Here is a 22,708-nt window from a genome sequence, read left to right as displayed (position 1 = left end):
TCTGCTTTGGGGATGGGGATCTCTCTATTGTGATGGAACCGCCACCACAGCAGTGAAATTTGCCTTGCGGCACTATGTTTAAAGCACTTTTTCAGCAAACATTTTTTGTTTCAGAGAAAATAAACCCCAAAGGGGGAGTTTAAGAATCCGGAATGAGATGTAAAGTGATGACAGATCGTCTAGAAGGTCAGTGTGAGCATCATTCCACCTAAAAGAATGACTAATGTATTTCTCCCTTTTAAAGAGGGCATTAAACCCACATTATAGGACCTTCCCAAAAAGTTGTTAGACACACCAATATCTTGTCCACGATCACCTAAAGGAGACAATGTTTATGACATTTCCTGTTGCACAATCATGTGCAGAACCGTCAGAAAAGTTGATTATTGCCATACATGCCAACCCTCCCGATTCAGGAGGGAGACTCCCGCTTCAAAGCTAGACTTCCGCCTCCCGATTGCTGCATGCAGAATCTTGATTCGGAGTTTTTCAAAACTGCCAAAAATAAAATGTTGATATCTGTCATACATGCTCCAATCTCCCCCCTTCAAAAATGACCTCTGACAGCAAAGGTTAATGTTTTGTCCTTAATTCTTGAGGGGGAGATTAGAATCTGTGACAGGCGTCAACATTTAATTTTTACATAAGGCATACAAAAGTTTACAACTCTGTTTTTGTTTCTGCTATGTTAATAAATTGCCAAAAATGAAATGCTAATTGTCTGTCACCATTCATACCAATAGACCTGATTTAGGAAGATTGTGTCTGCTTCAATATAAGTCTGAGCGGAAAATACATTATCCAGACTATTTATTTATTTATTTTTAATCTCCCACTTGCCTTCTTTAAAGTGTTGGCATGTATGTATTGGGGATACTTCACATAGGGCACCCTGCACGGCACACACTCTTTCTAAAAGGGGTGAACTCTCCTGTACGACAACCCAGGTGTGCCGCTTGTGGGCCTTCCTGTGGGAACCAGGGCACGATGCCATAACGAGTGTCCCTCTTTAACCTGAGAGGGCACTGCAGCCGTTTGTACTCCTCCCCCTCATGAATATGTTCAGATAGGAAGTGGACACCGCCAATGGACAGAGAAGGGTGGGGCTTTAAGGTGGGCGGGTTACAATTACCAGTGCAAGCTACTGCTGTCTGAAGCAGTCGATGTTAGAATTATGAATTTTCATGTGTAGAGCTACAATGAGACTCACTTTTTGAACATAGGCCCGCTCCCTCTATCCCATCTGCCACGCCTTCATGCAAAAGAACGACGGTGGTTCTGGAACATTTGTAAATCTGTTTATTTGGTCAATACTCTTACACAAAAGAAAGAATTTAATATTTACATTTTTTTCCACATAAAATGGAAAATATTCCTTTTTTTAAATTAATCTGATAGGTGCTGTTGTACTTTGGATACTGAGTTACGCTTAATTCAAGTCGATAATGCACTTTGTCTCAGTACTTCGTCTTTGCTGTGTGCCAATAAAGCCTCACAGGTCTGTGAGTCCCATCACGTCTGAAAATTATGCGCAAACGGTGAATTTAAGGTTAAAGTTTTTGTCTGTGATCAAAGAAGCCATTGTAAAATGTGAAATGAAACATACAGTGAGATTTTAACTTTTTTGCCCAAAAGCAGAGTTTGCAAGGACCTCAGAGAGGAGATATGATAATTATGAACCAAAATGTACTAGTCTAGCAGAAAAATCATAATTTCTAGGTATGAGACTGCCATGAGATCATATGTGCCCTTGAGACTGACCAAGCTTGACACTGTGCTCGAAGTTGTAAAATTTGCAGATCACTTGCTAATGTGATGTTCATTGTAGATGACTGGGCCTCTGATAGACATCAAACACTAGACTGTACTTGTGGGTAGAGCCAAGCGGCAGCCATGTTTGGTGTAGAGTATAAAATCATCTATGTATTAATGTCCTGTTAGAGAAGGTGGGGACTATATTTTGTGCCACTCTCTCCTCCGAAAGGTTGGGGTGAATGGCACGTTGCCTCCACTTAACGTAGCTGTTGTTTGGACACTGCCCTGCTGCTTGTAAAATCTCTAACAGTTATGAAACGCATATGGCAGCTTCTTGAAAGCTAAATCTGCAATTAACCACTTGGACACATCAGAATATACAGCACTGATGCAAGCTTCCTTGCAACCATCAACTCTAAACCGAGATGTCAATTGGCATGTACATCACACTCTGTGCTTATTCAGTCCTTGGCTTCCTTGCCAACGAGTTTCATGAAGTCCCTGTTGTGATGAAATTTCTGTTAGATCCCCAGAGGTCAGGAAGATGGATGTAGCTTTTGGCCATCAGTGTCCTGGAGTGGAGTTCAAGTGGGAATCTCCAACCCTGTGCCAAGCCACTGAGGCATTCCACACTTTATAAAACATGTTTACAGGAATCCCAGTTCCATGCTGATAGGACCAGTCCAAGAGAAGTAACATGGCTCACAGCAATGAGAGGACATTACTGTACAGCTCACACTTTCAACATCCTTCCTATGTTCTGATGTGACAACAAGCTCTCATTCTGTCCATCTTCATATAAATAAGTACCTTGGAACTGCTGTCAACCATTTGATAATTGCCCCAAAAATCCTAGTAGCTGAAAATTATTTATCTTAATGTGTAGTTTTTCAACTTTTCTCAGACTTGAATTTGAGGTTCTTAAAATGTTTTGGAACTCCTCATTTTTCAGTGAAGCGCCAGTGTCCATGTGTAGTGCTTCTACGTCACCAAGACTGTGCAAAAGAGATCAACATCCTGTTTGCTTTTTTCATCCTATAGTTTCAAACATCCCATCAAAGGGCCAGTGAAAGAGATCCACTCGATTAGTGCATCAGAGGATGTCGGTAGATTCACCAGCCAATCGGCCATAAACAGGACGTGGAGGTCACCGTTGCCACGGATCACCTGGTCAACACGAGGCTGGCTCTTACGGCCTTCTTGCAGGAAGCTCACACTCTGGAGGTGATGTAAATGGAGTGCATTCGGGTGGCCAGGGTTCGCTGCAGGTCCTGCAAGGTGTCCAGCCCCTGCACCCTACTGTTTCGGCCATAGATAAGTTGCCTAAAGGAGTCCTGCTCCAGCAAAGTGCTCATGTGCTTCAGAAAGTATCCCTCGCAGAAGAGAGCCAGTTCTGGGGCGTTGTGAATCTAGAAAAGAAGAAACAAACAAGTCAGTCTCTTGCTAATCTGAAAGGTGACCTGCATTGCACCTCCAACTAAAACCCAAGCACTCTGGTTCGGAGGCAGTGACTCGAGACCCATACAACTGAATTTTACTAGGGAAGAAAGTTTTTATAAAACTGGGGGCCAAATTTATGAAACATTTTGCATCACCCTGTGCCACGTAAGGGTGATGCAAAACCTAAAATAAGATTTACCAAGCCACGCAGGGCCACCTTGGGTGGCCCCTCATGGCTTGATAAATCTAGAGTAACACAAGGTAGCCCAAATCACTGGCTTGTGTTACTCTGCAACAGGGCGGTGTTCCATGGGTGGAGTGTGGGTGTTCCCACGCATTCACCTATAGATTTTGACACATTCCCAGATTTACCAAAACTGGTAGACATGGAAGTTTTTCAGAATTGTACGCCTGGTGCAACGAGGAGAAATATTATTATATCTCCTCGCTGTTTCCTCTAAGTGTGCTGCATTCTGCAGCCCACGTGGAAGGAAGAACATATCTCCGAGGATTGTTTTTGTGCAGGATGGTGTCTCTTCCCGCACAGAGCAAAGTTCTGCCTACAATGCAGACCCCCCATTGCAACATGACGCAAGGGTGTCTGCGTTGGTACCAGGCAACGGTTTGTGCACCAGAGCAGGCAGGGAGCAGGAATGTGCCATATACTCTAAAATTCCTTCCCACGCTTTTTTATGCAGCACAACTCTGCAAGGTGGCTTGTTGCATTGTGTGGCATGAGTAGTTGTAAAATATGGCCCTGGGTTTTTAGCACTATTATCAAAACTGTTCTGAAAAACGTTCAATTATAAAGTGTAACTATTGAAGTCACACACTCTTAATATACCTGCTATGTGGGCAATGCACCTCTGTACTTGGAAGTCATATTCAGTACTTCAACTTTATTTTGGATGCTGGGATGCTGGGGCCACTGACGAGCATATTTATGAGAGGCTTCTGCTGCTGTTGCGTCACTTTTACTGATTCAGCGGCAGCGCAAACCTCTCAAAAATATCTGTGAGGCCACGCAAAGCCACTTTGCGTGGCTTTAAATGGCCTCATAGATATGGAATAAGTCAAGGCAGCACAATTCACACGTTGCCTTACTCTGCATCAACGAGGTGTTCCCTTGGCATTGCAGTGGATGTTCCCACACAACACACATTTTGATGCATCCCAGATTTACAAGGACCTTATTCTTATTGTTATTATCTTCATTTCTCCTAATTTTTTCCTATTTCTGTGTGCGCTGTATTCTGCAGCACACATAGAAAGAGGCAAACGCCTCCCAGGATTGTTTTTGTGCACAAAGGTGCCCCTTCATGCACAAAAGCAATCCTGCCTACAATGCAGACACCCATGTACCATGGGTGCCTGTGTTGGCACCAGGCTGCTGAAATGATATGGTGCATTTCTGCCCTTTCACTTTGCCATAAGGCAGTGCAGAAAGCCCTGCGCCAAATCCCCATAAACTTTGACCTGAATCGCTCACAGAGGTGGGCGTGACCACAATCGAGATACTTCTGGAAAGATGCGTAGCTGCGTGAAGCTGACAGGGCTCAGATGAAGTCAACTGTGTTGTGTTGTCATGTGACTAAATTAAGGGTGGGTGAAAAATTCTGCTCTGCCAGCAGAGTTCATGGACTTTTGCCCACTCCGTGCTTCACTTGGGGAGCAGAGTTCTGGCAAAACTCCGCCAACTGCAATGTGGTGGAGTTTTTTCTTGTGTGGGGCTCGCCAAAGTTAAGTTGGTGAGTGAGAACTGCGTCCCCTGGCACAATTTTCCGGCATTAGAACGCCTCTCGACGAGATTTCTCAAAGTGGGTGGTTGTGGCAGGTCGCAACCATTCACGTTGAGAACGCTGCAACTCGAGTGGAAAATCTACTTGAGTGGCAGAAAGAAGCAGCGCCCTCAGCCGTGCTGCGGGGCGTAGTTCGGTCTGATTTTAAAGCACAGAAGAAGCTCCTGGTGCTAAAAATCATAGCGAGCAGCGCAACGTGCCCAATTCTGCCCACTCATGGTACTCAGTGGAATCGCATCAAATCTTTCTGTAACGCAGCTGAATGAAACTCCACAAGCTCCACCCAGGCCTAGACTAAATCTACCTATCCCTGCCAGGCTTTCAGAGGTGATAGCCAATTACGGTTTTAAGGACAATCTAATTTCTGGCAATTTAACATACTGCACTGGTCAAACTACCCAGGGACACTATTACTCAAGATAGGAAGAGCGGACACCATTGTGCCTAAGGGGCTGTATTGAGGAGGTTACATTCTTTCATATACTGTATACAGGAATATTGGTCCAAACTGACCCAAGTAATGTCCCAAGTCATGACATTGTAAGTCCTTATGGAAGCTAGGGTACTAATGTTGGGGGTCCAGGGAGACATTACGTGACCCAAGTATCAGGGGATCTGGTTGAGGCTGGCTGCGAGGATACCAAAATCCATATCTTTGTTGAATTTCATTGTATGGGGAAAGGATGCACAATAGTTGTTTGTTTATGTTAGAACTTAATTATGTTGAGTTAGACAATTAGGCTCATAATTATGAAGCTTTTGCGTTGTCCATGCATCAAGCAAGGTGCGGCTGGGACAAAGCAAAGGTTTCTGTCATATTTATAAAGTTGCATCGTTGGAGCATGGGTATTCCCATCCCATGCATGTTGGAACAATTCCAGGTTTACAAAGAGGTTTGAACCTGGGAATGTGCCAAAATGATACGCATTACCAAATGAGGTGAAACAAGGAAAAATATCTTTATTTGTCCTTGTTATTTCTCCTTCCCAACTTGTGATGCATTCTGCAGCACACACAGAAAGAGGAAAATGTCTCTAAGGATTTCCTGTTAGCAGGCACCCCTTGTGATATGGTGTGAGAGGGGCCCTGCGTTGGTGATAGCAGCCTCAAGTGTGCCAACGTAGTAAGAGTGTTGGAAAGCATTGTATCTTAGTAGCTATGGCATTTTTCATCTCTCTCCCATTCACGCAGCAACTTGTTTTGCTGCGTTGCGTTAACTGTAAGTAAATATGCCCCTAGTGGCTTACAGAATCATGGCAAAATTATGGCCAGTATTTATACTTTTTTTAACGCTGCATTTGCGCTGCTTTTTGACCCAAAAGCGGCGCTAACTTACAAACTACAATTGTATTTCGTAAGTTAGCACCACTTTTGCATCAAAACATGACACAAATCTGGCGCTAAAAAAGTATAAATATGGGCCTATGTCTCTGTTGGTCTGTTTTGAAGTCGGTTCTCTTGACTCATCCTCATTGTTTTTTTATTTTCAAGTTAGCTCAGGAAGATGAAACTTAGATTTCATAATAAGTGGTCTGGTCACCCTCAGTGTCTGCAGTAATTGGTCTGATCCATGAGGTATCCGCGCGCAACTATCTGAGAAAACCAATACCATTCTCCGGCATGTTCCAGGGTTTAGCTGACAACACGTTGGTGTCACCACTCAGAGCGTTCCTGCCCTAATGCACCATGATGAGGAGCCCTTCTTCAGGATAAAGAAACCCTTGTGACCGCAGGTTTTTAAATGTACGTTTCTCACCACTAGACGCAACATCTTACAGCCCTACAAATATTTCTGGTTTGAATTGAATATAAATGAGTCTTGGAAGGCCTGGGAGGAGGTTAAGGCTGTGATGTGTGTGTTCCCTCGCACACATAAGGCTGCCTCATTACCTTGGCGTATTTGTAGACGTGCACTGCGGTCTCCGTTGTGATGGTGTGCGCGCAGCGGATCTCACAGTGCCTCTGCAGGGCATCCAGCTGAAAAAGGCTGGCCGCGGAGAGTAGCTGCGAAGAAACAAGACCAGAGGAAGCCTGTTAGAATCTGAAAGAGCTTCAACAGAGAAAATAACCCGTCTTCTTGCTCATTATACACTTGTAGCCTGTCTCCTACATATCACCTTATGCAGTGATGTGGATCCCCCACTGCATGAGCACACTACCAATAGATGTGTTTTCTTTCATTACAATCAATAGAGGTCATGTTTATTCAATCATTTCAGTTATTTTTTTAACACAAAAAAAGAACTATATATATATATATATATATATATATATATATATATATATTTATTTTTTATTTTTTTATTATTTATTTATTTGTAACGTTGTCATTCTTCTAACCCTCAGGGGATGGGGCAGGGCTGAAGCACACCAACTTAAAGGAGGTTCAATAAAATGGCCTCCAAAAGTAAACAACATTAGTGTTCCTGCATGTAAAAGTTGAGAATTTCATGACTGCAGTAGGAAAAACATCTCCAGGATTCAGTTCTGAGAAGACATTTCAACAGAGGCCTTTCCAGTTCACTTCACCACAACTGAAATCATCACACACACATCTTTCTTTTCACCCAGTCCAATATGGTTAAAATGCATTTTTTTTTTTACGCAAAACTGACATAAAGTGCAAATTGTGTTGAATTGTAACCAAAGGTAATGGAAAGCTGTGCAATGCGCAGCCTTGTGTTAATTTGCCTCAAAGAGGCATTCCATGGGTAGTACCTGGGCATTCACCTGCAACCACCTGCGGGTACACAAATCTCAAAGGATCTGCAAAGCACAGGGATTTGCGCCAAGCTCCTGCACCTTCCTGAGGCAGGCATAATTAGGTGACATATGTTTGTTTCTCCTTGTTTTTCCCTCTTTGCATGTGTGCTGCATTCTACAACACACATACATAAACAGAAATGGATTAAAGCATAGATTTTGTTTAGGAAGGAACACCTTCCTTCACAAAACATGCTTACCGCAACGCAGACACACTTGCACTAAGGCAACAGTGACTGTCCTGGCGCGTAGCACCTTAAAGTGCGCCAGAGAAGAGACAGAGCGATGAACAGGGCCATATCGTAGTAGATATGGCGCTGTTCTGCTCTCTCCTGTTCACACGTCTGATTTCTTTGTAAATCTGGGCCTGTGTGTATAAGCAGAAAGAGCAAAATAGCGTTAAAGATTATATTAATTAACTTGAGTATATTTGTCAGATCCTGGGAAAGAGCAACTATTTCTCAGAGATTTGACTAAGGGAAATTGTCAGAGAATAAAGAAAAGAAAAGTGGTTTGATGAAGCGCACTGAAGGGAGGGTGGCGAAGTCATAACAGGGGTGATCGGGGTACCATCCTATTGCACAAGGAAGGAATGAAGGGTCCCAGAAGCCACGGTGATCAATCTTCAGTAGGCTAACTAACAAAATGAGGAGTGAGTGGGTGAGGGTCAAGACTGGGACTCAAGGTATGGTGTGGGACAATTCTGAAAATTGTAGATAAATACTAAATCAAAAGAAAAACAAGAGGTCAGAGGTGTGAGTAACCACAAGGAAAGGAAGTTCTCTATCTTGTAAATGGGTTGACTAATTCACACAAAAGGAAGGTAGCTCTCCGCAGCTAAAAGATCTAAACCCATCATTGTATTAATCCAATATACACATTTGACAAAAACAACAGAGAATGTTTTAAAAGCAGAATGGATCAAGCATTCGTTTTTCTCAACTTCAGTAGTGCATAGAATAATTGCAGTACTAGAGGGCTATTTACAAAGGTATCTTAAAACTTGTGAGTGATTTACGTGTGTAAGTTTACTCTTACACTTCAGAGTAACTTAAATACCTTTAGCTGTTAACCAAATCTGCATGTTAAGTTACACAAAAGTGGAGACTTGACTTTCATGTCTCCAATCCTGGAAAAATGGGGGGGGGGGGGGGGGCAAATTTATGATTGTAAGCTATTACTGCCAAAAAGTAACAGTACTGAGTCCAGCACCACATATAATCAAACACTGATACTACATCACCCTCCCATGGAAAATAAAAAAAAGTGACTTAAATAAACCTCCACAGGAAATAATGTTAAGTGTGATTATTTTAAAAACCTCCATAGGAAATACTGTTGGGCGTAATTATCTAAAATAGTTACAAATATAAATAAATATAAATTGTTTTAAAAAGTATCAACAACGAAAAACATTTATTATTTAATTACAGAATATTCTGAGAACTTTTTTGAATTTACAAATTAGTGTAATGTTATTTAAAAAAAATATATAATTAAACTACTTATAAATTCTATGCATCGCTTTAAAATGCATTAGGAAAACACATTTTTTTTACTTTAGGTAGAAATGTATTATATAATGTAAACATCAGAAAAATAATTTCATTTAATGTAATTCATTTAGATTATTTAAAAATCCATTTCAATATTAATATTGGTGCAGCATTTTTTCTTTTACTCTTCATTTATAATAAATATGTACAATTGATATTTACAAAATAAATATTTTTCATAAATTATGTTAAAGTTTCATAAATGTTTTTTAAATTTTCCTGATACTCTACCATGGGCAGATCTCCACCCCAGCTGTGGAGTTTCCCTATGGTAAAATCTAAGTAAAAGTAAAAAAGTTTAGGCCCATATTTATAATTTTTTAGCGCCGCATTTGCACTGCTTTTTGACACAGAAACGGCACAAACTTACAAAATATAGGGCCGTATTTATACTCTGGTTGCGCCGAATTTGCGTCGTTTTTTTCGACGCAAATTCGACGCTAAACTAACGCCAACTAACGCCATATTTATACTATGGCGTTAGACGCTTCGGGCGCCAAAGTGCCCGGAGTGGGCGTCACTTTTTAGCGTGAACCCCTTCCTTGCGTTAATGATATGCAAGGGAGGCGTTCCCGTCTTAAAATATGACTCCCAGGCCTTTACGTGGTATTTATACTCCCGGGCAAAAATGACGCCCGGGAGTGGGCGTGGCCAAAAACGGCGCATTTGCGCCGCTTTTTAACGCCTGGGTCAGGCATGGCGTTAAGGGACAAGTGGGCTCAAAATGAGCCCAGAGTGCCCTCCCCTGCCCCCAGGGACCCCCCCTGCCACCCTTGCCCACCCCAGGAGGACACCCAAGGACGGAGGGACCCACCCCAGGGACATTCAGGTAAGTTCAGGTAAGTATTTTTTTTTTTTTTTTTTATAATTTTTTTTGGCATAGGGGGGCCTGATTTGTGCCCCCCTACATGCCACTATGCCCAATGACCATGCCCAGGGGACATAAGTCCCCTGGGCATGGCCATTGGGCAAGGGGGCATGACTCCTATCTTTACAATGATAGGAGTCATGTTGATGGGGGATGGGCGTCGTTAAAAAATGGCGCAAGTCGGGTTACGACGATTTTTTCGACGTAACCTGACTTGCCCCATTTTAAGACGCCCATACGCCATTTTCCCCCTACGCCGGCGCTGTCTGGTGTACGTGGTTTTTTTCCACGCAAACCAGGCAGCGCCGGTCTGCTTGCGCCGGCTAACGCCATTCCATAAATACGGCGCCCGCATGGCGCTTCAGAATGGCGTTAGACGGCGCTAAATTTTTTGACGCTAAACTGCGTTAGCGCAGTTTAGCGTCAAAAAGTATAAATATGGGCCATAATTGTGTTTTGTAAGTTTGCGCCGTTTTTGCGTCAAAAAGCGGCGCAAATGCGGCGCTAAAAAAGTATAAATATGGCCTCAGTTCCCTCCAAAAACTCCTCGAGGCAAGTGTGTGTGTGTATATTGAAAGTTATATGGTGCACTGTTTCAAAGTAGGCTGTTGCTTAACGCCATAGCCTGATGTAAAAAGTCTGTGAGAAAAGCCAGAACCTCTCTTAAGAACGAATTATCCACCAAAGGATGTGTGAGTATCTGGGCAGGTGCCTATGTTAAATAGTTGTAATTCAATGCCGTAGACAAATTTTGTTTAACAAGGATGTTTATTTCCAAAACTTTACAGATGATTTTGAGGTATTGCAGATTGTTGAAGAATGTAGAAGGTCGGGTGGTTTAACTCACACTGGGGTTGTAAGCATGGCTCTAAGGGTTTATGCCATTTTGCGATTCTCAGGAATGTGTTTAGTGTATTTTAGCAAACTACAGAGGATTATCCATAGAGCCCGAAAGTAAACCATGCCTGTCAAACTCTTGACTTAAAATTGTAGGTCATGAGAAGTCTTCAAGATGGTAAGGCGATTAAGGTGACTAGAATATTAACTCTTTTTCGGAGGGTGTTGAAGATTTTAAATTTATGTCACCCAGGATAAACGTAAAAACATCCATCAAATGTGGGTGACTTGACAGATGTGCTAGGGATCCAGCTTGTGGTAAAAGATTATGTCTATTATTACTTGACTGGTGATGGAAAATTGCTCGGAGGTGTAGGGTGTAGAATAAGTTTAAGTCCATGGACCCTATAGGATGCTGTCATAATGACTGGATGATATCATCAGTAATATTAACATTATTTTAGGTAATGGTAAACGTTCCAAAAAAAAGAAAACTACATCTGGCCAGGGCAGTGAAAGTGTTAAGGGTATGTAAAGCCCTTTAAAACATTACCAAACCACAGGTTGGTAGCAGGATGCTTCATGTCAGAAGGGGGCCATGTTTTTAGACCTGAATGGGTTTTCATTTAACAAATCAGTGCATGCTGGGAGTTGTAGTTTTTGTTTTCCTCAATACAACAATTTGATGAACACCAGTGCAATAAGGAAAAAGGACAAAAGGAAGTCCTGGACTGGAGATGTGCTGTCCTGGCAACACCATCTATTACAAATGACAGAGTGTTTTACCTCTAAGATATCAGCTGTGGGAATGTCTATTGAGTCGGTTCCTCCATAATATAAATACTGCATCAGCATCTGTAAAGAAAGATGGACAGGTTGTCACAGACTGACCAAATTTTCCTTACCCAGTCTAAAGCACTTAGAGGCAGACTTGTAGCTGCTTCACAAGCAAACAACATAACGCACCCAGGAGGATAATGTTTATCTGCCAAAGCAGATGGGCCACCAAGACCATTAAAATACCCTAATTTCCATCTTACCTTCTACTGACTCTGCGAAAATTACTCTCTGAAATCATTCTGCTGTAGCCTTTTAAGAGCTGGCCACACTGGAAGAGGCCAACAACTAAAAGTTGACTTATCTTCCGAAATTAAAAAGAAAGTACACAACAACTTTGCATTCCAGCCCTTTCACAGCCCCAAGAGCACAGATTAAGATGAGACGGCCTCATGTACTAACAGTTTTAGCATTCACACACACTCTGATTCGATAACTCAGCGGGTTTGTGAACGCTAAAACTCATTTTAAAATGTACAAAGTCCATTTTACCATCTGAAGAAGGTTTAGGAACCCATTACAAAACGGTATTTGAAAGGGATGTGTTAAGTGCGTCCCTTCCAGATGCCAATTCCTTATAGTATGTATTAATGTTTTGCCACCGAGCGTCAGTTGCAAAACATTAGCCCGATGGGCTTGCGGCAGTCAGAGTCATGGGCAGCCATGTTGGCTCTGAGTTCAGCGCCGCCGTGCTGATCACGAGTCCAGTTTCCGCCAGCCTTTTCATGGCCGGGAGCCCACCATGAAAAGACTGGAGGAAACAGTGCAGGGGGCCAGAGGGGACCCCTGCACTTCCACGACTATGTCATGGGCAGTGTAGGAGCCCCCCTGCCCAGCACCCTCGGAATGCGCTTTGTAGACAGTGCGCATTCTGAGGGTGCTGTTGTGCTACGGTAGTGGCCTCGCCTCCCTTAAGGGATATGAGGCCGGTATTAAAGCACTGTTCCCGTAGGGCTGGCCGGCAGGAATGTCATAATATGATATTTCCGCCGGTCAGCCCATTTGGAACATCGTAATACAATGGGGGACGAGGCAGCCAGGTTGACGGCCACCTCATCCCTGTGAGTTTGATGGCCGGCTCGTCCGACCGCCAAATTTGTAATGAGCCCCTTAGTAATTCTTCTGACAAAGAAAAGCATGCAGTTCGATCAGGATGAGACACGTGGCAAATGACACAGTTGGCTTGCCCTTTACTATCCCTGGCACTGCCCTTGTTACCCTGGGCCTGGTCTTACTACCCCTGGTCAAACAGGCAGATACAGGTGGAAAATTACGAGCTTGCATTTTTTCAGCACAAAGCAAGAGCAGGAAGGCGCTATATATTAGTAAATATGCGTAATTCCTGCTCGCTGCATTTGACACAGCACAACAAGTTGTCTTGCGTTGTGCCAAAAAATAGTACACGTGGGCCTTGATGTGAAACGTCTGCCAGAAACCCAGTCTCCCAGGAGGATGAGTCACAACTGTGGATGAAATCACATTCAACAAGGGTGCTCAGCCTCTTCTCTTTCACACTGCAAGGGGCGCTTCTGATGAATCAGCAAGGGCAGGAGCTGGAAGAGATGAATGGTGTCTTGCAGGAACAACTTAAGTATTAACACACAGCGTCTGTTGCCTACCTGGAAAATATTGTACCTAGTGTCACTGATTTCCACCGTCCTGCTGCCGGGATTATCTGTCTCCGTCATCAGAGCTTTGAACCTGCAGAGAGCCAGGAGGAAGGCACTGGTGTCAGAGCTCATGAGAATGTTACTTGTCCAATAATTGGATAAGATTATCACAAAAGAAGAGAATTTGGTCTATAACTCTGATGAAGACTGCTCAACACCAACTAAGATTACCAAAGACATTCCAGAAGATTTTGTTTCACAAATTAACAACATGACCTAGACTACCAATTACTAACTAAGATTACTGAGAGCTTCCCAGTTTACAAATGACAGATCCTAGCTTCACACATGAACAGTATGACCTAGTCCGGTGATTCCCAACCTTTTGACTTTTGTGGACCCCCACTTTACCATTACTGGAACTCGGGGACCCCCCACTGACTCATTATTGGAATCCGGGGACCCCTCCACTGAGTCATTACTGAATGCTGGGGACCTAATTTGTTAATATTATTTAATTTTTTAAGCAGCTGTGGACCCCCTGAGGAGGCTTTAGGAACCCCAAGGGGTCCCCGGACCACAGGTTGGGAACCACTGACCTAGACTACCCAACAGCAGCTAAGATTACTGAGGGATTTCAAGAAGACCTGAGCTCTCGTTGTTTTAATCCCTAGCCCTACCAAGGCTGGATTATGACAATTCCGTTCTGACTGGTGTACCTTACACTCATCTTGCTCACACAGCCCTAGATGCAACTTCTTGATCTGCACTTTACAATGTTGACCGCGTGTCTTCAGCCCTCATCACACTGGCTACACTTTGAAGACAGGTCCCTCTTCAAATTGGATTGCATGGTACAGAAAATAATATATTGTGACTCTCTTTTCTCTGGCATTAAAACAGAACACCTTTGTTTCTGTTGTCAGAGATGTTCAAAGAGTTTTCTCTTGAGGCCTCTGGTATTTAAGAAACATTAGAACATTGGAATGTTGGGGGCTCCATTGGAGACAATGGAGTGCTTGGGCTTTTACTGGCTGGTTAAAGCCCGCAGCGCCAACATTCTAATGTTCTTTGTTCACAGCAACTGCTGTGAGCAAAGCCTCATGGAGCCCGAGGGGATTTTAATCCCCTCGTCCTCCGTGAGGACTTTGTTTTATTTATTAGAACATTCTGCCATCTAGAGGCAGAATGTTCTAATAGTATTATAGCCCTTTGTAGCTGGGCTATACAGGCAATTAAAGTTCCTCGGCTCGGGACTTTAACGCCGGAGCAGGCCTTTAATGGCCGGTGTAGCCAGCTACTACAGGCTCTAAGACAATATTAGAACATTGGAATGCTAAGAGCTCCATTGAAGACAATGTAGTAGGTCTGTGCTAATAATGGCTGGTCTAAGCCCAAAGCTCCAACATTCCATTGTTTGTCTTTCTGTTTCACTCTTTTTATTTTAGAACATTCTACCCTAAGCGGCACCGGCCTATAATTCCAGTTTAGGGCCTTTAACAAGTGGCATAGCTCTCAGCAGCGGGCTATAAGGGACTATGGCTTAATCCTTATCTGGCTGTATCCAGGTATGTCAGAAGTTATAGCAGAGCCTGAATCAACACCCTTCTTAGGACAAAACCTGTTTTACAGTTTAACATTAATACTCTGTAGGGAAACAGAACACATGGCAGACCCAGCATCTGACGCCTATTGGTGGCATTAGCCATGCTAGCTACCTCATCATTAAACAAACACTGGCAAAGCCAGTAAGTCACAGCACTCTGCGAGCTATTGGCGTTGTCAATGCCAATGTCTTTTAGACATGCTGAATAGCAGCACGGCTGAAAGTCAAGGAAAGCAAGCCTTGTCACTGAGCTGTGCCAAGCTGAGATTTTCCCTTCCTTCCACAGTGCTTGTGTTGCAACCTGTTGCTGACAGTTTGCATACGACACCCATCCCTGGGTACCCCCAACTCACTCACCTAAACTAAGACGAGAGGGCAGAGCAGGCTGGCGCATAGATGAGGTGGGACATTAATAAGGTATATTGTAGCACTATATTGAGAGGTACTTATTAAAAGTGATAGTTGTGTCCAACTGGTATTCTGAACTCACATATTTGAAAGCGCTTTGATGTGCGATAATGATGAAAAAACGTTTTGGTGAAATAAAATATTTGCCCGAGAGCACACACTTTAAGTGGGGAAGCCACGGTTGGTCCAGGTTTTCTAGTTTCACTTTGTGCAACTCAGCCAGGAAATAGGTATCTCTTTGCCTTTCCTTATGTTAATGATTTGTTTTCACCAGTTAGTTAATTTCTCTGTAGTGTTTATTTTCAGTGCAAACTCGACCGAAGGCCAAGCGCTTTACATGAACACTAGTTACATTACACAAGCATTGTGTAGAGGCAAGGGGAGATTAAGTGATGTGCCCAGAATCACAGGATGTTGATCTGACGCCGAGAGGGCTGGTAGGCAGTGGCGGCCCGTCCTTTAGGGCGGAGGGGCCACCCCCCCCACCCCATGAAGAGTGTCTGTCAGGCTGAACAAAGGTCAGCCTGACAGACACTCTCCATGTTCAGCTCAGGCAGCCAGGAGTGAGCCATGGGCGATTTGCACAGACTCCTGGCTGACTGAGCTGAACTTTGCTGGGCTGAGGAGATCACAGCTCCTATGGGCGTGACCTCCTCGGCCCAGCAAAGGTGCCTTGAGGCCCTCCCTTGGGTGACGAGGAAAGCGCCACCCATTGACACTCTCCCTGGGTGCTTCAGGTTTAAGCCCTGAAGTGCCCAGGGCGAGTGTCAATCAGTGACACTTCGTCACAGGGTGGGGTAGGGTCAGCAGTCTCACTGACCCCATCCCACTCTGTGACGAGGCTGGGACTGCTGCCTTCCCAACCCTCCTGGGACCTGGAGGCTAAAGTTGTGTGTGTGTGTGTGTGTATGTATGTATGTATGTATGTATGTATGTATGTGTGTTATGAGTGTTGTTAATGGATGTGAGTGCGTGCGTGTGTGTGTGAAAGAATGAATGTGTGTGATCTTGTAAAATGAATGTTTGGTGCGCGCGTGCATGTTTGAATGGAATGAGTGTTGTTAATGGATGAGCGTGCGTGCGTGCGTGTAAGAATGAGTGTGTGTGTGTGTGTTTGTGTGTGCCCCGCCCGCCCCCCTCCCAAAGCTGCCGGCCGCCACTGCTGGTAGGGGGTTGGTAGACCTGTGCACAAAGCAGAGAACATCTCTGCAAAAGATGACATTCCATGGGGAGGCCATCTGTTTTCATTCACAGCTGAAGTGCACCTCAACTTTGGGGTGGAAACCCAGCAGTAACACAGCAAATAAACACACAAAATCGAAAGCAATTCAGGAACTGCTGCTCACTGCTGTACACAAAGGATCCACCCCAGGTGACGAGAGCAGGACACCATGAGCCTCACTTAGAGTCCACCAGTGTTTGGGGAGGTAATCCCACACCTGTTAAAAACTGAGGCACCAGGGTGTAGTAGTTTTCTCTTCCCTTTACGAATTTCATAAAATGGAATGAGAAATAACATGGTAATTCTGCAGGATTCCCACGCATTTTGGACTGCAAAACTCACTAGGGATTCTGGGTAAAATTTGCTTTGGGTGCGAAATTTGAAAAAAAAAAAAAATCTTAATTGGGGCAAAGACTAATAGTTGTGAATGGATCAGATAACTAGGGATTGGGAAGGTCAGATTAGTAGTGGGGTGGTAACTGGGCTGGTTGGCTGGTCCGATAATCACATTGGTGGGGTTCAGCAACAAACAGCAAGGTTCCTGCATGTCCCCAAGATAGTATTCCTCTTTTTGAGACACACCTCAAAGGAGGGCATCATTAGAGACCAAGACGATCAGCATTCTCTCCTTTAAATATTCACTTTAAACCTGTGTAAGGAAATGCCTCCTTGGCATGGTTACCCCCTGACTTTTTGCCTTTGCTGATGCTAAGTTTTGATTTGAAAGTGTGCTGAGGCCTGCTAACCAGGCCCCAGCACCAGTGTTCTTTCCCTAACCTGTACTTTTGTTTCCACAATTGGCACACCCTGGCACCCAGGTAAGTCCCTTGTAACTGGTACCCCTGGTACCAAGGGCCTGGATGCCTGGGAAGGTCTCTAAGGGCTGCAGCATATCTTATGCCACCCTGGGGACCCCTCACTCAGCACAGACACACTGCTTGCCAGCTTGTGTGTGCTAGTGAGGACAAAACGAGTAAGTCGACATGGCACTCCCCTCAGGGTGCCATGCCAACCTCACACTGCCTATGCAGTATAGATAAGTCACCCCTCTAGCAGGCCTTACAGCCCTAAGGCAGGGTGCACTATACCATAGGTGAGGGCACAAGTGCATGAGCACTGTGCCCCTACAGTGTCTAAGCAAAACCTTAGACATTGTAAGTGCAGGGTAGCCATAAGAGTATATGGTCTGGGAGTCTGTCATGCACGAACTCCACAGCACCATAATGGCTACACTGAAAACTGTGAAGTTTGGTATCAAACTTCTCAGCACAATAAATGCACACTGATGCCAGTGTACATTTTATTGTAACATACACCCCAGAGGGCACCTTAGAGGTCCCCCCTGAAACCTTAACCGACTATCCGTGTAGGCTGACTAGTTCTAGCAGCCTGCCACACACCAGACATGTTGCTGGCCACATGGGGAGAGTGCGTTTGTCACTCTGTGGCTAGTAACAAAGCCTGTACTGGATGGAGATGCTTATCACCTCCCCCTGCAAGAACTGTAACACCTGGCGGTGAGCCTCAAAGGCTCTCCCCCTTTGTTACAGAACCCCAGGGCACTCCAGCTAGTGGAGTTGCCCGCCCCCTCCGGCCACGGCCCCACTTTTGGCGGCAAGGCCAGAGGAGATAATGAGAAAAACAAGGAGGAGTCACTGGCCAGTCAGGACAGCCCCTAAGGTGTCCTGAGCTGAGGTGACTCTGACTTTTAGAAATCCTCCATCTTGCAGATGGAGGATTCCCCCAATAGGGATAGGAATGTGCCCCCTCCCCTCAGGGAGGAGGCACAAAGAGGGTGTACCCACCCTCAGGGCTAGTAGCCATTGACTACTAACCCCCCAGACCTAAACACGCCCTTAAATTTAGTATTTAAGGGCTCCCCAGAGCCTAGGAACTCAGATTCCTGCAACCTAAGAAGAAGAGGACTGCTAAGCTGAAAAACCCTGCAGAGAAGACGGAGACACCAACTGCTTTGGACCCAGCTCTACCGGCCTGTCTCCCCACTTCTAAAGACACTGCTCCAGCGACTCTTTCCACAGGGACCAGTGACCTCTGAAGCCTCAGAGGACTGCCCTGCATCTAGAAGGACCAAGAACTACAGAGGACAGCGGCCCTGTTCACCAAAGACTGCAACTTTGAAACAAAGAAGCATATTTGCTACAACTTGCGTTTCACGCCGGAAGCGTGAGACTTGACACTCTGCACCTGACACCCCGGCTCGACTTGTGGAGAACAAACACTTCAGGGAGGACTCCCCGGCGACTGCGAGACCGTGAGTAGCCAGAGTTGCCCACCCTGAGCCCCCAAAGCGATGCCTGCAGAGGGAATCCCGAGGCTCCCCCTGACCGCGACTGCCTGCTTCTAAGAACCCGACGCCTGGTAGGGACACTGCACCCGCAGCCCCCAGGACCTGAAGGATCTGAACTCCAGTGCAGGAGTGACCCCCAGGAGGCCATCTCCCTTGCCCAGGTGGTGGCTACCCCGAGGAGCCCCCCCCCCCCCTTGCCTGCATCGCTGAAGAGACCCCCCTTGGTCTCCCATTGAAACCTATTGAAAACCCGACGCTTGTTTGCACACTGCACCCGGCCGCCCCCGTGCCGCTGAGGGTGTACTTTCTGTGTGGACTTGTGTCCCCCCCGGTGCCCTACAAAACCCCCCTGGTCTGCCCTCCGAAGACGCGGGTACTTACCTGCTGGCAGACTGGAACCGGGGCACCCCCTTCTCCTTTGAAGCCTATGCGTTTTGGGCACCACTTTGACCTCTGCACCTGACCGGCCCTGAGCTGCTGGTGCGGTAACTTTGGGGTTGCTCTGAACCCCCAATGGTGGGCTACCTTGGACCCAAACTTGAACCCCGTAGGTGGTTTACTTACCTGCAAAAACTAAGAAACTCTTACTCCCCCCAGGAACTGTTGAAAATTGCAGTGTCTAGTTTTAAAATAGCTATATGTGATTTATGTTTAAACTGTATATGCTATTTTGCTAATTCAAAGTTCCTAAAGTACCTACCTGCAATACCTTTCATTTGAAGTATTACATGTACATCTTGAACCTGTGGTTCTTAAAATAAACTAAGAAAAGATATTTTTCTATACAAAAACCTATTGGCCTGGAATTGTCTCTGAGTGTGTGTTCCTCATTTATTGCCTGTGTGTGTACAACAAATGCTTAACACTACTCCTTTGATAAGCCTACTGCTCGACCACACTACCACAAAATAGAGCATTATAATTATCTCTTTTTGCCACTATCTTACCTCTAAGGGGAACCCTTGGACTCTGTGCATACTATTCCTTACTTTGAAATAGTGCATACAGAGCCAACTTCCTACAACCTGCAAAGAGACATTTTGTTTTCCCCAACAGTCCATATAGCCTGACGGAGACCAGATGCTGACAGAACAGAACTTGCATTCCAAAAACGTTATCATTTGAAAAAAGCCCCTGAGTACACTTACATTAAAGGATGGGTTGAACAACACAACCAATGAGGAAAGAGCACCCGCTGCGCACGACCAATGAGGAAAGAGCTCCCGCTGCCCATTGCCAATGAGGAAAGAGTCCCTGCTGCACCTGACCAATGAGGAAAGAGCCCCTGCTGTACCTGACCAATGAGGAAAGAGCCCCCACTACACTTTGATATTTAACCCACCTATTGGAGGCTGTCACCAGCAGCACTTTGTGAGCGTAGAACAGCTTCCCTTCCACCACGAAAGTGACATCAGACATCTCTTTATTGTTGAGAAAATGAGGGTCTGTAACCGAAAAGATAGACGTTAAAGTTCAAGTTGTACAGCAAAAAGGACAGAAACATCTAATTTATAATCCTAAAATCCCATAATCTTAGTTTTGGCGTACAGTGGTGCAGTGGATAAAGTGAGTTGGTCACCCTGGGTTACAACATTCACTCAACTGGATGGGACTCCTAGTTTCCGGATTCCACAGTCAACAACAGAAACAGAAACATGAGTAAATGTCCTACCAGCCAGTTGGTATGCGCTGTACATATGTCTGTAGAGGCTGGATTTAAGGGAAAATGACGGTGCACATTGATGCGCCAAATTTGACAGCGTCGCGTACCGTCATTTTCAAAACACAGGGATGTGCCATATTTAGTAGAATACAGCGCACTCTTGTGTTTCCCCCTGCGCCGGCGCTAAATATGCTGCCGTACACCAACGCAGCAACCATTGCATCATAGTGCAAAGATGGCTGCGTTGAGGGAGAGATTGTTTTTGTGTGGAAAGGAACACCTTCCTGCACAAAAACAATCTTAAATGGCGATTTGCTTTCTTTTCTGCAGCACACGTAGAAATAGCAAAAAAACGAGAAAAAATGAAAGCATTTCTCCTCGTTGCGTCATGCTAACGCCACCCCTGGGTTGGCGTTAGATTTTGGCGCTGCCTCAGATTTACGAAAACTCGTAAATCTGGGACAGCGCCAAAATACAATGGGTGTTGCTGTGGCACGCCCACAGCGACACCCATTGCACGCTCCTTCCACACAAAGTGCTGCATGTGAAGGGGCTGTACTTACAAGGTGGCGCCACCTTGTTAATACGGTGCTGTGCATAGCGCCACCGGAGCATCACTAAAAGTGATGTTCGCATGGCGCTAGGGGCTCTTAAATATGCCCCTGAGTTCGGTACAGTTGGACTTTGCCGCATTGGTATTACAAGCACAGTGGAGTCAGGGAGAAGGACTTCGACATGTAATAGCTGTCTGTAAACGCGACCTTAAAACCACTATTTCCTAACTGATCATTTTAATGAATGAATTATATACCACCTGGGCAGCGACATGTACCCATCACCCCACAAGTACCTGGATTAGAATTTCTGTAGGAACAACAGGAGAACGGTTCAGAGGGACTGAATGGCCGTCTACTGAGGGCCAGAGAAGCTCTTGACATGTTAAAAACAGAAGGAACACCAAATGAGGCCAACGGGACCTCAAAGTTGCCATGTTCTCAACACAAATAACCAACAACTCCTCAGTACTGGGACACGATGAATAACCACTGGACCAATGGAAACTGGGCACGATGAATAACCACTGGACCAATGGAAACTGGATGAATAACCATTGGACCAATGGAAACTGTGCACGATGAACAACCCCTGGACCAATGGAAACTGGGCACGATGAATAACCACTGGACCAATGGAAACTGGGCACGATGAATAACCACTGGACCAATGGAAACTGGGCACGATGAATAACCACTGGACCAATGGAAACTGGATGAATAACCATTGGACCAATGGAAACTGCACGATGAACAACCCCTGGACCAATGGAAACTGGGCACGATGAATAACCACTGGACCAATGGAAACTGTCCATGTGCGCGTGTTGATGGAGGATGGACACGTGAGCTCTCACCTAATCTGGCTGGCAGCATCTTCTTTATCTCAGGGATGCCGGGGATGGTGCTGCTGCTGTAGCAGTGGGAGAAGATGGCTGCCAGTTGTTGATTGATGGCATCGTTCTGTTGGCAAAGCGGACACTTTCAGTTCAGACAATGTACATACTAAAGCGCTTCACTGTTTTAAACTGGGCACCAGTTTCTAAACCACAGCATCCGCCCCTCCCCCAACTGCGATTTTCTGAAACAAATAATTTCTAGGGCAGTATTTTTCTTGGCACAAATCTCGTGAAAATGTGATGAATATACGTTTATATTTTATTGTCAGGAAATTGTGCGCCGCTCCCAGTTTTTCTCTTCAGCAGTTTCTTACATCCCGACACATCTGTGCCGGTGGTCGTGCGGATGGACAAGGCTGCCTGAAGCCAGGGGTCTTCTCAAAGGCCTCACCCGTTCCTTTATCCGGCACCCACCGAGCCTCCTCCGCCTCCCTTGCACAGCTGCCATCTTTGGGCAGAGATGCCAAAGGGCAGGAAACCGCTGGGCAAGGGAGGGCTGCCCTGCAAGCTCTTCCCAGACCTGCCAAAGTGGGTCTTGTCTAACTTGAAGGGACAGATTTTATATAACCGTCCTGCCTGTGCA

General features: G+C 45.2%; 1 protein-coding gene across 2 annotated transcripts in view; it reads right to left on the bottom strand.

Moving 5' to 3' along the window:
• Positions 1-1,278: 1,278 nt before the first annotated feature.
• Positions 1,279-22,708, bottom strand: part of ABTB2 (ankyrin repeat and BTB domain containing 2) — a 343,614-nt gene continuing 322,184 nt past the window's right edge. For both annotated transcript variants that reach the window (XM_069221851.1, XM_069221850.1), the window contains 6 exons: positions 22,084-22,189; positions 20,352-20,454; positions 13,475-13,556; positions 11,805-11,873; positions 6,885-6,998; positions 1,279-3,164 (listed from right to left, as the gene is read on the bottom strand). In XM_069221851.1, coding sequence (XP_069077952.1) covers positions 2,967-3,164; positions 6,885-6,998; positions 11,805-11,873; positions 13,475-13,556; positions 20,352-20,454; positions 22,084-22,189 — 672 coding nt within the window. In that variant the 3' untranslated portion in view covers positions 1,279-2,966. The remainder of the gene's footprint in view (positions 3,165-6,884; positions 6,999-11,804; positions 11,874-13,474; positions 13,557-20,351; positions 20,455-22,083; positions 22,190-22,708) is intronic.

This window comes from Pleurodeles waltl, chromosome 3_1, assembly GCF_031143425.1.
Source record: "Pleurodeles waltl isolate 20211129_DDA chromosome 3_1, aPleWal1.hap1.20221129, whole genome shotgun sequence".
In the NCBI taxonomy this organism is placed as follows: Eukaryota; Metazoa; Chordata; class Amphibia; order Caudata; family Salamandridae; genus Pleurodeles; species Pleurodeles waltl.
The sequence above is the reverse complement of the archived record's forward strand: the minus strand, read 5'-3'. Positions and strand labels throughout refer to the sequence as shown.